At 38.2% G+C, this 14,985-nt stretch overlaps 1 protein-coding gene across 4 annotated transcripts in view; it reads right to left on the bottom strand.

The window, feature by feature from the left end:
* The window catches only part of TTC17 (tetratricopeptide repeat domain 17), a 143,641-nt gene that overhangs the window by 98,740 nt on the left and 29,916 nt on the right, over nt 1–14,985 (bottom strand). For all 4 annotated transcript variants that reach the window (XM_024930978.4, XM_024930983.4, XM_024930982.4 and 1 more), the window contains 3 exons: nt 5,707–5,876; nt 3,952–4,063; nt 3,579–3,710 (listed from right to left, as the gene is read on the bottom strand). In XM_024930978.4, coding sequence (XP_024786746.1) covers nt 3,579–3,710; nt 3,952–4,063; nt 5,707–5,876 — 414 coding nt within the window. The remainder of the gene's footprint in view (nt 1–3,578; nt 3,711–3,951; nt 4,064–5,706; nt 5,877–14,985) is intronic.

Raw genomic sequence — 14,985 nt, 5'->3', positions numbered from 1 at the left:
GAGGTTTCAGTTTTCTTTTTGATGGCCTTTTGAGAAAGTTGTTTTTCAAATCAACAAATGCTTTCATTTTGATTTTCATCTTTTATTTTCACATTATAATGTAAACGGGGACAAAAAGTTCAATTAAAAGTTCTACATGAGGCCGGGCGCGGTGGCTCATGCCTGTAATCCCAGCACTTTGGGAGGCCTAGGCGGGTGGATCACGAGGTCAGGAGATCGAGACCATCCTGGCTAACATGGTGAAACCCCATCTCCACTAAAAAGACAAAAAATTTGCCAGGCGTGGTGGCGGGTGCCTGTAGTCCCAGCTACTCGGGAGGCTGAGGCAGGAGAATAGCGTGAACCCGGGAGACGGAGCTTGCAGTGAGCTGAGATTGTGCCACTGCACTCCAGCCTGGGCGACAGAGTGAGACTCCATCTCAAAAAAAAAAAAAAAAAAAGTTCTACATGAACTACTGAAGAGATCATGATAAGTTAAATATATATCATAGCATACTGGAGGTAAGATAAAAATATATATTTAAAGAAATATCTTTGTGTAGTTCTCATAAAATCTCCCCCAAATCTATAAATGTTCTAATGTTACTGTGAACTACTCCCTCCTTTCTTTGACCACTTTCTGCCATTGACTCTTAGGACATCACATTCTGCAGGATACCCTTTCTGGTCTTTTTTGCTGGCTTTCCCCCTCTGCTTGATAACTGCATGTGGGAGGCACCCAGGAGTCAGACTGGCTTCTTCTCAAACTTCACTCTTCCCCAGATGACTTCATCCAGTTCCATGGCTTCAGATATTCATTATTTAATAATTAATCTCTATGTGCCCAACTCTAACTTTCCCTGAAGTTCCAAACTCATATAGTTATTTCAAATTTAACACGGCCCAAATAGAACTCTTATTTTCTCTTCTCCCACCCCAACCCTCTCCTCCTTCTAGTTGTTCAAGTCAAAAATTTAAGTTTTCCTTGATTCCTCTTTTGCCTTCAATCCCCACATCTAACTCATCTGCTTCTAAACTCCTAAATATCTCCTGAATAGTTCAAGTCCTCTCATTTCCACTACTAACAATTGCTAGTCCAAACCACCTTCATCTCTCTCTTGAACTACTGCAACAGTTTTCTAACAGGTCTATTTCCAGTTGTGGCCCCTTCAATAACTTCTTCATATAGTAATCAAAGTGATCTTTTCAAATATTAATTGCAATACATTGCTTCTCTGCTCCAACTTCTCAGCACACTTGGAGTAAAATCCAAAATCCTTACCCTGGATTTCAGACCCTTACATAATCTGGCACTGGCCTACTTCTCTGGCTTCATTCCTTACCATCCTTCCTCTTGCTCACCAGGCTCCAGCAATATTGGCCTGAATTTGGCTGCATGCCACCTGTTATGGACTGAAAGTCTATGTCTCCTCAAAGTTCATATGTTCAAGTGTTATCAGGCCTGTGAGGAGTGGATAAAGGCTAAATGAAGTCATAAGGATTGGGGCCCAAATTTGATTTCTTCCTATAAGTGTCCTTATAAGAAATGGAAGAGACAGATCTCTCTCTGTCTTCAAGCATGCACACAGATGAGGCCATGTGAGGACACGGAGAGAAGGCAGCCATATGCAAGGCAGGAAGAGAGCCCTCATCAGGAACCAAATCACTGGGACCTTGATCTTAGACTTCCCAGCCTCCAGACTATGAGAAATAAATTTAAGCCGCCTAGTATGTGGTATGAACAAATATATTTGGTCTTTGTCCCTAGTTCCTGACACACAAACCTAAAACTTGAAGAATCACAGGAGTAATGTGTGTCTTTCATATGCTAATGGGATGACTGGAGGCAGGTGGCCCCCAGATAGCTTCAGGACAGATGCTGGTCCCAGAAAAGCCAAGGCATGATCAGAGGGTTAGATCTTTCAGAATCCCATCCTCCCCCTGTCCTTCGGGGAGGGGAGAGAGAGTAGAGATTGAGTTCATCACTCATGGCCAATACTTTAGTCAATCATGCTTACATAGTGAAACCTCCGTAGAAACCCTTAAACAACAGAGTTTTGAGAGCTTCTGGGTTGGTGAACACATTGAGATTCTAGGAGGGTGGTGTTCTGGAGAGGACATGGAAGCTCTGTGCACCCCTTCCCCCTATTCCCTGGCTTATGCCTTTGGCTGTTCCTGAATTGCATCCTTTACAATAAACCAATAATAGTAGGTAAAGTGCTTTCCTGACTTCCGTGAGCTGTTCTAACTTGGGGAGGCAGCTGTGGGAACACCCTGACTTTATAGCTGATTTGTCTGGTGGCCTTGACTTGCGACTGGCATCTGAAGTGCAGGTAGCCTTGTGGGACTGAGTCCTTGACCTGTGGGGTCTGTGCTAACTCCAGGTAGTTAGTGTCAGAATTGTATTGAGTTGTAGAACACCTAGTTGATGTCGGGAGAACTACCGAATTAGTCGTGTGAGAAAAAACTCCATACATTTGGTGTCAGAAGTGTTTTGAGCAGAAACGGTCCAAAGTGGTACTTTGTTATGGAAGCCTGAGCAGACAAATACAACCACCTAACCTCAATCAGGATTCAGAGCCTTTGCTGTGGCTTAGAATGCTCTTCCGTGGTCTTTGAATTTTGGTTTCTTCTTATGATTCAGGTGTCAGCTTAAATTTCACGTTTCCGGATAGGATAACCCCAACTGCTAGATCTAAAGTAGCCACCCAGTTACTTTCTGTTTTAATTTTCTATAGAACACTTACCACTATGGTCTACTCTCAACTAACCATTCTCTGAAGGACACTGTAAAATCCTGGGCCAGTTTTCTCTTATTACTCATCAAGTTCTGGGAACGTAAAAGTTTTACATTACCTTCAGAAAAATAAGATGAAGATGGTAACACAGCTACAGAAATAACCATATAAAGCATCTGAAAGTCAAGTTATTATTGGACTTTTATCTGAAAATTCCTCTCAATATACAAAGCTATGTATTTGAAAAAACTGTATACAAAGGTGGCAATTATACATCTTATTTTATACCACTATAATACTGCTTAGAAACTAAACTGCATTTTATGATACTCTTTAGGCACAAAGAATAGCAAAAACATTTTCTAAATGCCCACGTTAATCCTGAATGATACATTTACATTCCTGGGTCCTGTTACATAATTCCCTATTTCATTTTTTTTAAAGTAGATATTCTCTTAAAAGAAAGTTACAGAAGATTTTGTTGCTGGTGGTGATTCTTTTTCTGTCTCAGAAAACAGTAATAATACATGTATTGTGTATAGATATATTAACGACACTAAAACATTAACTTTCTTACTTACACAATGTATATAATCCAGCCTATAAACCCTGTTGCTTATGTCAGTTTATATTTCGTTTTTCATCAATTAGTTTAGATAAAACTTTCCAGCGTCTCTTCCTGGGAAAGGAGACTAGTCTATCCATATTTCTCCCCAGCACTGAACTATGCAATTTGCATCAATATAAGTGTAATTTTAAATCGTCTTCTAGATAAAAACAAATTAGTCAGGTATTTTCCAAGATAAAAATATCTTCTGTTTACACAGAGCCCGCTGGCTCTTTAAGTGACTGATGACTTACCTTCTGTAGGCCTTCATGAATGAGGTGACCTATGTCATCTATACTCCTTCCTAACCGTTTAGATAAATATGTGAAGATTGGGTCTTCTTTAGGTAGCAGAGGTGCAGAAAGATTAACTCTCTCCTGTACACCCTGAAGAGAAGAAAAAGATTCAAAAGACATATCAAAGGATATAAAAGATGACAAATAATTCAGTATCTTATAGTGTTTATTTTGAAATACTAATATTTTGGAATTTTAAGAAATAAGAGATGTCTATAAAATTACAAAGCTGTTCAGAAGGAGAGAAGAAAGAGAAATGGTCTTTATAAGTGAGAGACCAACCGAAAGAAGAACGCAAAAAAAAAAAAAAATCCTAAAGTTCTCTACTTACTCTCAAGTGCTGAAAAGCATGTATACTATATGGAAGTTCTAGAATTTTAGTACAATCAGGTTGCTCTGGGTCTGGAGGGACAGGAGATTCTGTGTCTATATAATCTTCAGGACTAAAATCAAAAAGAAGCAATGAATGAATAAAAGGTGAGATAAACAATATTTTATTTATTTATTTAGAGAAAGGGTCTCATTCTGTTGCCCAGGCTGGAGTGCAGTGGCATGATCACAGCTCACTGCAGCCTTGATCTCCTAGTCTCAAGCGATCCTCTCACCTCAGCCTTCCAAGTAGCTGGGACAACAGGCATGCACCACCACAATCAGTTAATTTTTTTTACTTTTTGTTGAGACAGGTCTCACTATGTTGCCCAGGGTAGTTCTGAACTCCTGGCCTCAAGTGATCCTCCCATCTTGGCCTCCCAAAGTGCTGGGATTACAGGCGTAAACCACTGCGCTCAGTCAATAATACTTTAAGAAATGTCAAATTTTCCCCATATTCTCATAGCATCTCAACTTTACACAATTGTTAGTCAATATTCATACCTTTTCACATAGCTGCCATGAAGAGTCAAACATTTTGGGAGTTTGAATTAAAGTCAAGAATCACAGAGAAAATAGTAGATAGGTCACAGAATAAGATCATGGACTTTTTAATAACTAATACAACTGCTCAATTGTCTAGAAACGTTAAACCAATTTATACTTCCACTGACAGTCTCTCTACATTTTTACCAGTTACTATTTTTTTGATATGCTTTCCATTTTGGTAGATGAAAACTATCTAAATGTTTTCATTTGTACTTTTTTGATAATTTCTGAGAAATTTTTTTCCATGTTTATTGGCCATAGGTAGTTTTTGTTAATTTTTTTAACTACAAATTGTTCAATTTTATTTTTTTCTCTTTTTTATTTTTCATTTTTATTTTTTTATTTTTATTTATTTTTTATTTTTTATTTTTTTTGAGACGGAGTCTTGCTCTGTTGCCCAGGCTGGAGTGCAGTGGTGCCATCTTGGCTCACTGCAAGCTCTGCCTCCCGGGTTCATGCCATTCTCCTGCCTCAGCTTCCCGAGTAGCTGGGACTACAGGTGCCCATCACCATGCCTGGCTAATTTGTTTTGCATTTTTAGTAGAGACGGGGTTTCACCGTGTTAGCCAGGATGGTCTTGATCTTCTGACCTCGTGATCTGCCCGCCTAGGCCTCCCAAAGTGCTGGGATTACAGGTGTGAGCCACCGCGCCCGGCCTTTTTTTTAAGAGACAGGGTCTCACTCTGTCACCCAGCCTGGAGTCTGGGCTAGGGTAGAGTGGCACCATCATAGCTCACTGTAACCTTGAATTCTTGGGCTCAAGTGATCCTCTCAGTTTAGCCTCCTGAGTAGCTACAACTACAAGTGCACACCACCATGCCTGGCTAATTTTTAACATTTTTTTTTGTAGAGACGGGGTCTCGCTATATTGCCCAGCCTTGTCTCAAACTCCTGGCTGTTGGCAATCTTCCCGCCTTGGCCTCACAAAGTACTGGGATTATAGGTGTGAGGCACCACGCCCAGCCAAGTTGTTCCATTTTCTACTGTGGTGTTAAATATTTTAAATTAATTTATAAGAATTCTACATGTAGTATGTATTTTGAACTTTCAAATTCAAAAACTCATCTGTGATTGAAGCTTACCCTTATTACAGAAATAATTTCTTACTAATTTGAGAAAGGAAATGTTTGAAACAGCAATTTTATTTTTGGAAAGAGAACTTCTTTACCTGATGTCTTTGCTCTCCAAAGTTATGTATGTGCCATCATATAGATCCAGGTCCCCTAAGGGCACCTTGGCTTTGATGCAGTCTGGGTCTTCTTTATTATGTCTCTGTTCCAGTCCTGTGTCTCTGTCCTCATTCTCTTCTATGTGAATTTTTTGAGCAACTAATTGTTTCTGTTGAGAAGAAAGTAAGAACAGAATGGATTCTTCTAATATTTTAGTCTAACTACCATTGAAGAGAAAGGGGAATCTGAGCTGAAGAAGTCAGAATCCTCTATGTAGGAAGACAAGAATTCTGAAAATGCCCTTAGTTAACTTAGTCAACATACACAAGCTTCTCAAAAAAGATGTCCACATACAGAAAGTAACAGAACACAACATTTATCATACTGACACACATGGGCCTTCATAATATGATTTCTGACTACCCACGAAGCACATCTACTAACTTAACTTTCCTGGCACAAAATGGCTCTGCAGTGAAAACAAACCTGTCAGGTTGTTTCAATCCTTCAAGACATAGTACATGTTGCTATTGGTACCTGGGTATTCCAGTTAATTCCTGTCAACCATAAAATATCTGTTTTTTCAAATGTACAGACAATAACACAAATATCCACATTTTCACCACCCGTATCTATCATATGCCAATATTTTATCTCCCCCCTCCACCCTTTTTTTTTTTTGAGACAGTGTCTTGCTGTCACCCAGGTTGGAGTGCTGCAGTGGTGTGATCACAGCTCACTGCAGCCTCGACCTCCTGGGCTCAAGCGATCCTCTTACCTCAGCCTCCCAAGTATCTGGACTACAGGCATGTGCCACATGCCCAGTTAATTTTTTTTTTTTTTTTGAGACAGGGTCTCACTTTGTCACTCAGGCTGAGTGCAGTAGTGCAATCACAGCTCACTGCAACCTCAAACTCCAGGGCTCAGGGGATCCTCCTGCCTCAGCCCCCTAAATAGCTGGGACTACGGGTGCACACCACCATGTCTGGCTAATTTTTTTTTTTTTTTTCCATACAGATGGGGTTTTACCATGTTGCCCAGGCTGGTCTCAAACTCCTGAGTGCAAGCAATCCACCTGCCTTGGCCTCACAGAGTACTGGGATTACAGGCTTCAGCCACCATGCCTGGCCAACTTTTCTATGTTTTATAGAAATGGAGTCTCTTTGAAGCAATTGTGAATGGGAGTTCACTCATGATTTGGCTCTCTGTTTGTCTGTTGTTGGTGTATAAGAATGCTTGTGATTTTTGTACATTGATTTTGTATCCTGAGACTTTGCTGAAGTTGCTTATCAGCTTAAGGAGATTTTGGGCTGAGACGATGGGGTTTTCTAGATAAACAATCATGTCGTCTGCAAACAGGGACAATTTGACTTCCTCTTTTCCTAATTGAATACCCTTTATTTCCTTCTCCTGCCTGATTGCCCTGGCCAGAACTTCCAACACTATGTTGAATAGGAGCGGTGAGAGAGGGCATCCCTGTCTTGTGCCAGTTTTCAAAGGGAATGCTTCCAGTTTTTGCCCATTCAGTATGATATTGGCTGTGGGTTTGTCATAGATAGCTCTTATTATTTTGAAATATGTCCCATCAATACCTAATTTATTGAGAGTTTTTAGCATGAAGGGTTGTTGAATTTTGTCAAAGGCTTTTTCTGCATCTATTGAGATAATCATGTGGTTTTTGTCTTTGGCTCTGTTTATATGCTGGATTACATTTATTGATTTGCGTATGTTGAACCAGCCTTGCATCCCAGGGATGAAGCCCACTTGATCATGGTGGATAAGCTTTTTGATGTGCTGCTGGATTCGGTTTGCCAGTATTTTATTGAGGATTTTTGCATCAATGTTCATCAAGGATATTGGTCTAAAATTCTCTTTTTTGGTTGTGTCTCTGCCAGGCTTTGGTATCAGAATGATGCTGGCCTCATAAAATGAGTTAGGGAGGATTCCCTCTTTTTCTATTGATTGGAATAGTTTCAGAAGGAATGGTACCAGTTCCTCCTTGTACCTCTGGTAGAATTCGGCTGTGAATCCATCTGGTCCTGGACTCTTTTTGGTTGGTAAACTATTGATTATTGCCACAATTTCAGCTCCTGTTATTGGTCTATTCAGAGATTCAACTTCTTCCTGGTTTAGTCTTGGGAGAGTGTATGTGTCGAGGAATGTATCCATTTCTTCTAGATTTTCTAGTTTATTTGCGTAGAGGTGTTTGTAGTATTCTCTGATGGTAGTTTGTATTTCTGTGGGATCGGTGGTGATATCCCCTTTATCATTTTTTATTGCGTCTATTTGATTCTTCTCTCTTTTTTTCTTTATTAGTCTTGCTAGCGGTCTATCAATTTTGTTGATCCTTTCAAAAAACCAGCTCCTGGATTCATTAATTTTTTGAAGGGTTTTTTGTGTCTCTATTTCCTTCAGTTCTGCTCTGATTTTAGTTATTTCTTGCCTTCTGCTAGCTTTTGAATGTGTTTGCTCTTGCTTTTCTAGTTCTTTTAATTGTGATGTTAGGGTGTCAATTTTGGATCTTTCCTGCTTTCTCTTGTGGGCATTTAGTGCTATAAATTTCCCTCTGCACACTGCTTTGAATGCGTCCCAGAGATTCTGGTATGTTGTGTCTTTGTTCTCGTTGGTTTCAAAGAACATCTTTATTTCTGCCTTCATTTCGTTATGTACCCAGCAGTCATTCAGGAGCAGGTTGTTCAGTTTCCATGTAGTTGAGCGGCTTTGAGTGAGATTCTTAATCCTGAGTTCTAGTTTGATTGCACTGTGGTCTGAGAGATAGTTTGTTATAATTTCTGTTCTTTTACATTTGCTGAGGAGAGCTTTACTTCCAACTATGTGGTCAATTTTGGAATAGGTGTGGTGTGGTGCTGAAAAAAATGTATATTCTGTTGATTTGGGGTGGAGAGTTCTGTAGATGTCTATTAGGTCCGCTTGGTGCAGAGCTGAGTTCAATTCCTGGGTATCCTTGTTGACTTTCTGTCTCGTTGATCTGTCTAATGTTGACAGTGGGGTGTTAAAGTCTCCCATTATTAATGTGTGGGAGTCTAAGTCTCTTTGTAGGTCACTCAGGACTTGCTTTATGAATCTGGGTGCTCCTGTATTGGGTGCATAAATATTTAGGATAGTTAGTTCCTCTTGTTGAATTGATCCCTTTACCATTATGTAATGGCCTTCTTTGTCTCTTTTGATCTTTGTTGGTTTAAAGTCTGTTTTATCAGAGACTAGGAATCCAACTTACAAGGGATGTGAAGCACCTCTTCAAGGAGAACTACAAACCACTGCTCAAGGAAATAAAAGAGGATACAAACAAATGGAAGAACATTCCTTGCTCATGGGTAGGAAGAATCAATATCGTGAAAATGGCCATACTGCCCAAGGTAATTTACAGATTCAATGCCATCCCCATCAAGCTACCAATGACTTTCTTCACAGAATTGGAAAAAACTACTTCAAAGTTCATATGGAACCAAAAGAGAGCCCGCATCGCCAAGTCAATCCTAAGCCAAAAGAACAAAGCTGGAGGCATCACACTACCTGACTTCAAACTATACTACAAGGCTACAGTAACCAAAACAGCATGGTACTGGTACCAAAACAGAAATATAGATCAATGGAACAGAACAGAGCCCTCAGAAATAACGCCGCTTACCTACAACTATCTGATCTTTGACAAACCTGAGAAAAACAAGCAATGGGGAAAGGATTCCCTATTTAATAAATGGTGCTGGGAAAACTGGCTAGCCATATGTAGGAAGCTGAAACTGGATCCCTTCCTTACACCTTATACAAAAATCAATTCAAGATGGATTAAAGATTTAAACGTTAGACCTAAAACCATAAAAACCCTAGAAGAAAACCTAGGCATTACCATTCAGGACATAGGCGTGGGCAAGGACTTCATGTCCAAAACACCAAAAGCAATGGCAACAAAAGACAAAATTGACAAATGGGATCTAATTAAACTAAAGAGCTTCTGCACAGCAAAAGAAACTACCATCAGAGCGAATAGGCAACCTACAACATGGGAGAAAATTTTCGCAACCTACTCATCTGACAAAGGGCTAATATCCAGAATCTACAGTGAACTCAAACAAATTTACAAGAAAAAAACAAACAACCCCATCAAAAAGTGGGCGAAGGACATGAACAGGCACTTCTCAAAAGAAGACATTTATGCAGCCAAAAAACACATGAAAAAATGCTCATCATCACTGGCCATCAGAGAAATGCAAATCAAAACCACTATGAGATATCATCTCACACCAGTTAGAATGGGAATCATTAAAAAGTCAGGAAACAACAGGTGCTGGAGAGGATGTGGAGAAATAGGAACACTTTTACACTGTTGGTGGGACTGTAAACTAGTTCAACCATTGTGGAAGTCAGTGTGGCGATTCCTCAGGGATCTAGAACTAGAAATACCATTTGACCCAGCCATCCCATTACTGGGTATATACCCAAATGACTATAAATCATGCTGCTATAAAGACACACGCACACGTATGTTTATTGCGGCATTATTCACAATAGCAAAGACTTGGAACCAACCCAAATGTCCAACAATGATAGACTGGATTAAGAAAATGTGGCACATATACACCATGGAATACTATGCAGCCATAAAAAATGATGAGTTCATACCCTTTGTAGGGACATGGATGAAATTGGAAACCATCATTCTCAGTAAACTATCGCAAGAACAAAAAACCAAACACCGCATATTCTCACTCATAGGTGGGAATTGAACAATGAGATCACATGGACACAGGAAGGGGAATATCATACTCTGGGGACTGTGGTGGGGAGGGGGGAGGGGGGAGGGATAGCATTGGGAGATATACCTAATGCTAGATGACGAGTTAGTGGGTGCAGCGCACCAGCATGGCACATGTATACATATGTAACTAACCTGCACAATGTGCACATGTACCCTAAAACTTAAAGTATAATAAAAAATAAATAAAAAAAAAAAAAAAAAAAAAAAAAAAAGAAATGGAGTCTCACTATGTTGCCCAGGCTGGTCTCAAACTCCTGGGCTCAAGCAATCTTCCCACCCTGGCCTCCCAAAGTGTTGGGACTACCGGCATAAGACACCATGCCCAGCTCAGATTTTTTTTTTAAAAGAAAAAAAAAAAAGGGAGTTCAAGGTATTCTTTAATGTCTTCTAAATCTCTAACTTCCTATAATTAATCTGAATTTATGTGTCATTTCCATGTATATTTTTATAAATATTTTTATAAAATACTACATTACCCTTACTCTCCTAAAATATTACTTTCATTATATGTGTATCAAAAATCAAAATACAGCATTGCTTTGTAAGTTTTAAAATTTTATATAAATGGTATCATACTTAATGTATCTACAACTTTAAAAAAAGTATGTATGTTTTTGAGATTTATCTACATTAGTCAGGATAGCTCTAAATTTTTCATTTAAATGGATGTATAAATATGTATTTATCCATTTTCCTGTAAACATTTATGTTGCTTCTTTAAGAAAAACTTTCTTTGCTATTAAAAATGCTACTATATTCTTATAAATGCCTCCTTGTACACATGTGAAAAATTCTAGCAAGGGCAGAAATATGGGGGTCATATGGGATGCACATTTTCAGTTTTATATAGACGTGTCAATCTGCTTTTCACAGTGATTATAACAATTAGAATTGTCCCAGTAGATCATAACACCTATATCCCCAGAATCTTAGCAATGTTTGGTTTTGTCATACTTTTTAACTTATGCCAATCAAATAGGTATGAAACATTGTTATATTTATTATGGTAGTAGACTATGTTATTGTGATGGACTGTATTACTATTCACTAATATCCTGTCCCTCCTTACAAGATGATACATCACTGTTTTGCTGGACTCAGGCTTGGGCAACATGACTTGCTTTGGCCAATGTAACATAAGTCCCATGTGACCCTTTTATAGGAAAGGTTTTATAGAGTTAGTGTGTGCTTCACCATGTTTTTTCTTTTTCCCTCAGCTACTGAGAATGCCAAAATTACAGACAGAGGCTGCTCTGTCGGCCTAGGTCCTGTCTTATGGATCACAGTGACATGGTACAGATCCCCAACAGAGCCCCAAATGATCACTTAGCATGACCTTATTGTTTATGCCATTAAGATTTTTGGGGTTATTATTAATGGGGACAGGGCCTATGATCTGTTTCCAATTATTCCCTCCACACTTTTCATGGAGATATGCTATCCTGCCCTACTGACTTCAAGGCATGGCCACATGACTTGCTTTGGCCAATGGAATGTGAGTAAAGATGGTGTATGTCACTTCTCAGTAGAAACTTTAACCAGGCTTATATTATTTGATTGTTCTTCCTTGAGCCTTCACTTTCCTTCATGAGAACAGCACTGAGGTTCTGCGGGCTATTTGTTGCCAATGCAAAAGCTGACTAATACACTATAAAATATGGACTGTATCAACTAATAGAATAATATTTAATAAGACTGAACATATTTTCATATGTTTATGAGATATTTTGTGAATTAACTGTTTAAGTTTGCTTATTTTTTCCCCCCAATAGCTTTTCTTCTTTAAAAAACTGATTAGTAGGATTGGCGTGGTGGCTTGTGCCTATAATCTTAGCATTTTGGGAGTCCACGCCTAGAGGATCACTTGAGTTCAGGAGTTTGAAACCAGCCTGGCAATACTGCGAGACCCCATCCCCACGAAACAAAATGTTAGCCAAGTATGATGGTGGTGCTTGCCTGTAGTCCTAGCTACTGGAGAAGCTGAGGTAGGAGGACTGCTTGAGCCCAAGCAATGAGGTTACAGTGAGCAATGATCATCCTACCTGCTTTCCAGCTGGGGCAAGAGTGAGACCCTGTCTCACAAAAATGAATAAATAAATAAATACATACATACGTAAGAAATTAATCTATAGAAATTTATGGAAAAAGTAATTCTATAAATTCATCCTCTATGAGTTATATGCATGGCAAGTATTAGCTTTTAGTTTGTAGCTTATCTTTTAATTTTGTCATTTGAAGAAAAACTTTTAATTATAAGGTGGGCAACTTTATCAACTGTTTTCTTAATTGTTTGTACTTTGTTTTATTTAAGAAATCCTTCCCAAACCTGAGATCGTAATTACATCAATCAACTACAGTCAAGTACCACATAAAGATGTTTTTGGTTAACAAGGGACCCCAGCAGTGGTCTCATAAGATTATAATACCACATTTTTACTGTACCTTTTTTATGCTTAGTTATACAAATACTTACCATTATGTTACAACTGCCTACAGTATTCAGTACAGTAACATGTTATACAGGCTTTATCACCTAGGTTTGTGTAAGTACACTCTATGATGTTCCCACGATGGTGAAATCCCCTAACAACACATTTCTCAGAGCATATTCCTGATGTTAAGCAATGCATGACTATCAATATTTTTTTTTAGTAAAAAGTTTCACTTTTCATACTTAGATTTTTAAACTGCATAGGAAATTTTTTTTTTTTTTTGTACATTGAAAGGTATTTTTTTCCCACATGGACAATCAATTTCCTAATATCATTTATAAAAAGTCTATCCTTTCCCCATTTATTCAATCAATTTTTATGTTTCATGTTTTCTAAAACCTTACATTATACCTAAGTTTTCAAATATATTGGTCTAGTTTTTGTAGTATTAATAATTATGTCTTTAGTTTAAAAAATCTTTATCTGATATCTGCTTTTTCATCACTAACATTTCTTTTTTTCTGTCATTTCTCTTTTTTTCTGGTAAGCCTTGCTGCTAGTTTGGTTTATTTTATTTTTTAAATAAACAATACTGTTTTCTTGAAACTGTTTAATTTCTTATGTTATTTATAATATTATTTCCATATTTATATTAGGCTATTTTAGTTATTTGGTTTATTATGTTTTCTAACTCGTGTTGAATATTTAACTCATGTCTTTTCAGTCTTTTTTTTTTTTTTTTTTCTTTTTAAAGACAAGCTCTTGCTATGCTGTCCTGTCTGGACTCAAACTCCTAGGCTCGAGCAATCTTCCCACTTCAGCCTCCCAAGTATCTGGGATTACAAATGTGAGTTACTGTGCCATTTATTTTAATAAATGCATTTTTCTATAAATTCATATCTAAATATATCTAAGCTTCATTTCAGGATTTTTGAAATGAAGTGTTCCCACCATAGTCTAAAGTTTTGTGAGTTTTCTCTTTAAACCATGGGTGATTTAAGAATGCCTTCAAGATTTTCAAAAATTTGTGTTTTCTCTCTTTTTTCCTGGGCGTGTGTATTTTATTTCTTTTAACTTAATTGCACTGTGATCAGAGAACATGTTATGCATGATAACAAAACTTTGTAAATTATTTCCTTTATATCCTGGCAGTGGTCAATTCTGGTAAATATTCTACTTGAAAACACTGTATGTTATCTTCGTTCAATTTAGGGCATACTCGCTCCCTCTATCTCTTTTTCTATGTCTTGCTGTATACATCTACATATAGATATATATAGATCCAAAGGTGTTACCTCCTGTATTTTACAGTATTTTTGTTGGACTTATCAGTTTCTGATAAAGATCTGCAAAATCGCTTCCTCTGGTTGACTTTTCATGTAATTCTGTCAGTTTTTGCTGTCTTGATATAAACATACTTATATCCATGAGGCCGAGTTGTTAGGTACATACAAGTATATGATATTATATTTTTTGGTAGGTTGTTAGCAAGTAGTATCTGTCTATTAATTATTTTAGGCTCTTATTTTGCCTGAGACAGGCCCACTGTTCTTTACCATTGTAAATCTAAAATTCTGAAAACCTAAAGCTTTAAAAAATTTTTTTGCATTAAAATTCACATGGCAACAAAACCTGATGGAAAGCCATTTTACAGTCTTTATACTCTTACTATGCATGGTCATACATGTCACTAAAGAAATATTAATGTATCTGATTGTAGAGTTTGAAATAGCCCTGAGAAGTAGAATGAAATATAAAATATTTGTGCCCATCACATTTCTTTTTTTTGTTTTGTTTTGTTTTTTGAGACCTGGTTTTGGTATGTGACCCAGGTTGCTGGAGTGCAGTGGTGTGGTGCAATCTCAGCTCACTCAACCTCCGCATCCCTGGCTCAGGTGATCCTGCCACCTCAGCCTCCCAAGTAGCTGGGACTATAGGCACACACCACCATGCTGGCTAAGTTTTCTATTTTTGGTAGAAACAGCATTTCTCCATGCTGCCCAGGTTGGTCTCGAACTCCCGGGCTCAAGCAATCTGCCTGCCTCGACCCCCCAGAGTGCTGGGATTAC

The sequence above is a fragment of the Pan paniscus genome, chromosome 9 (genome assembly GCF_029289425.2).
Source record: "Pan paniscus chromosome 9, NHGRI_mPanPan1-v2.0_pri, whole genome shotgun sequence".
Classification (NCBI taxonomy): domain Eukaryota; kingdom Metazoa; phylum Chordata; class Mammalia; order Primates; family Hominidae; genus Pan; species Pan paniscus.
This window is presented reverse-complemented; position numbering and strand designations above follow the sequence as displayed.